A 2,805-nucleotide genomic window follows, 5' to 3' on the forward strand; every position below is an offset into this window, starting at 1 on the left:
TTCTATTCTGTAATGTTAATAGAAATCATACACTGTCAGAATAAAAAGGTTGCATTTTATGCATGCAACAGCCTTTCACTGGCAGTCCCTAATGGCAGTACAAAATATTCCACTAAATCAAAAGTTCAAATGTTACAAATAAGTTAGAATATTAATGTTGTAATACTGGTAGCACTAATATAAAAATGTGATGGTATATGTTACAAAAAAGTAAAAATTGTGAAATACGTTGATGTATTTTTTTGTATTTGATCTCAGTATTCCTATCAATGTTGTATAAGGGTTTTTTATGCATAATAGTAACCCTAGAATGTGATCAAACAGTTTAAAATAGCTGGGCTAAGATATATAACAATTTTTAAGACTGCAGAAATATGTTAATTCAGTATACACATTATCCCACCGGTCACAATTGTGACTGACCATAAAATACAATTTTTCACACTTTTCCAAAAAAATTATTGATTATTTCAAAGGGTTACTAATGACGCATCATTTGGATATTTTCATGTGTGGGAAAAATTTGGGATTAAACGGGTTAAAATGCGTTTTAAACAAAGTTAAGTGGTTTTCATTACCCATTTTACTCTTAGTAATTTAATAATTTTCATAATTTAAAAGTTTAGTGCAGAAGTATCGAATCTGTATCGATATCGACGATACTGCCTTGAAAAATATCAGTATTGTATCGAAAACAAAATAAATGGTATCGCCCATCCCTATTGGTAAGCAATGTTTTAATTTAGTGTTTTCATCAAAGCCTTATTTGTATGCATTTTTTCATTACATGCGGTTACTCACATGGGAGGACAGACTAGGATCATACCATTATGTGAAAGGAATGGGGACATGCTCCGAAGACAGCGAGTGTAGCAGGTACACAGAGACGGGGAGCCGGATTTAAACGCAAGCGCGTTGGTTAAGGTAATGGTAGGAAGACACTGCATTGTTGCAACATCGGTCCCCTCAGAGTCTTCTCAAACACAAGATCAATAATCAGAGAGGAGAAATCGCATCAGCACATCCAAGCTGAGGCATCTGATATTTCTGAATGCCAACCTGCACTAAAGACTAAAGTGTCTTAATGTTAAGACTTTTGCTTTTATTTATTTGCTGTGGTGTTCTTCAATTGTTCAATTAAAGTTTTAAAACGTCAAATAGCGTTTTTTTTCTTTTAACGAAAAATGAAATGCATAAAAACAAGGCTTTTAAGAAAACCGAATATAAAAAAAACATCAAAACCAACACATAAAACGCGATAAAATAGAAGGATCCCAGTGATACTAAATAAAGAGCCATTTGGAAGCCTTAAGAGCCGGTTCTTTTAAGAGAGCCGAGCCAAAAGAGCCAAACTTCCTACCAGTATTCTGTATTAAAACCAATGAGAACAATAAATCCATAATCTCGCCAAAAACGGAAACTTGCAATAAAATCAAACTAAAGAAAACAAAAAATCTGTTCAAACTGCACAGAAAAAAAATAGAAATAATTGTTTGTTAAAATTAGTCCAATAACAAAGCCGTATCGACTACACACATTAGAAGCTCTTAAAACGATAAGATGGGTGGCTCTTAAAAGAGCCTTTGTGTGTGCGCGCTGCAGCGGAGCTCTACTTGGAGCTGGTGTACTTGGTGACGGCCTTGGTGCCCTCAGACACGGCGTGCTTGGCCAGCTCCCCGGGCAGCAGCAGACGCACGGCGGTCTGGATCTCTCGGGAAGTGATGGTGGAGCGCTTGTTGTAGTGAGCGAGACGAGACGCTTCACCGGCGATGCGCTCGAAGATGTCGTTGACGAAAGAGTTCATGATGCCCATCGCCTTCGAAGAGATCCCGGTGTCAGGATGAACCTGCTTCAGCACTTTGTAGACGTAGATGGCGTAGCTCTCCTTCCTGCGCTTTCTGCGCTTCTTTCCTCCCTTCGCTACGGTCTTAGTGACGGTCTTTTTGGAACCCTTCTTAGGCGCGGACTTCGCTGGTTCAGGCATGATGCTGCTGACGAGTCAATGATCAAAAGCCGGACAGAGCCGTTTATATTCACTAGGCTATGCTAATTAACACAGAGATGTGGATCCTTCTGATTGCGTGTTTCCACAGACCAAACCCAGAAACTCGACTGTGATTGGACAACTCGAAGTAACACGAGCGGAGTGAGGGCCAATCACAGGCGGTGAAATGATAGCCGCGCCCACCGCTCCATGTTTGAACGACATCAGCCCGCAAGACTAAGCTTCTTTTGTTTCAATTCCTGCTCTTTTTGTAAGTCATATTCCGTTCAAGAAAACAAGTGGGTCTCAAATATCAGTGTAATTTTTAAAATCCTTATTGACTCATTGAGATAATTTGGAGAAAAGAGAGCAATACTGATTAGACACTTTATTTTCCTCTGTTGTCCCGCCAATTTCACTTCTGCTCTAATTTAAGTATCACTGCCACCTGATTGGGTTTTCTGTTTATTTTATTAAATAACTTAAATTCAAAGAAACGGCTAAATAAGCGAAACAAAACGCCGTGTAAGACAAAAAGACACGCTCTCACTTTGAAAACAACATTATACAGGCTCCAACTCTGAGTCAGTATCAAAATCAGAATGAAAAAAAGCTTTATTGTCAGGCATGTTTTCAGATGAGAATTATTTTGGTAATAAAAGTTTGTTTTTGAAGACTTTTAAAAATAATCAGTTTTTGGTTCAAAACTATGTTAACACGTATATTTCTATTTTCAGTTCTTCGGACATGTTTCACAAATATTATTTGTCAACGTTCACCTTAAAGCACAAACCGCAACCTGAGCTCTTTCTGAGAGAGTG

At 38.0% G+C, this 2,805-nt stretch overlaps 1 protein-coding gene across 1 annotated transcript; it reads right to left on the reverse strand.

Moving 5' to 3' along the window:
* Window positions 1-1,564: 1,564 nt before the first annotated feature.
* On the reverse strand, window positions 1,565-1,990 carry LOC107702717 (histone H2B-like). Its single transcript, XM_016505115.1, has one exon. It carries the CDS (start codon window positions 1,982-1,984, stop codon window positions 1,610-1,612), a length of 375 nt encoding a protein of 124 aa, XP_016360601.1. The 5' UTR covers window positions 1,985-1,990; the 3' UTR covers window positions 1,565-1,609.
* Window positions 1,991-2,805: the final 815 nt, after the last annotated feature.

This window comes from Sinocyclocheilus anshuiensis, unplaced genomic scaffold, assembly GCF_001515605.1.
Source record: "Sinocyclocheilus anshuiensis isolate Anshui unplaced genomic scaffold, SAMN03320099.WGS_v1.1 scaffold1810, whole genome shotgun sequence".
In the NCBI taxonomy this organism is placed as follows: Eukaryota; Metazoa; Chordata; class Actinopteri; order Cypriniformes; family Cyprinidae; genus Sinocyclocheilus; species Sinocyclocheilus anshuiensis.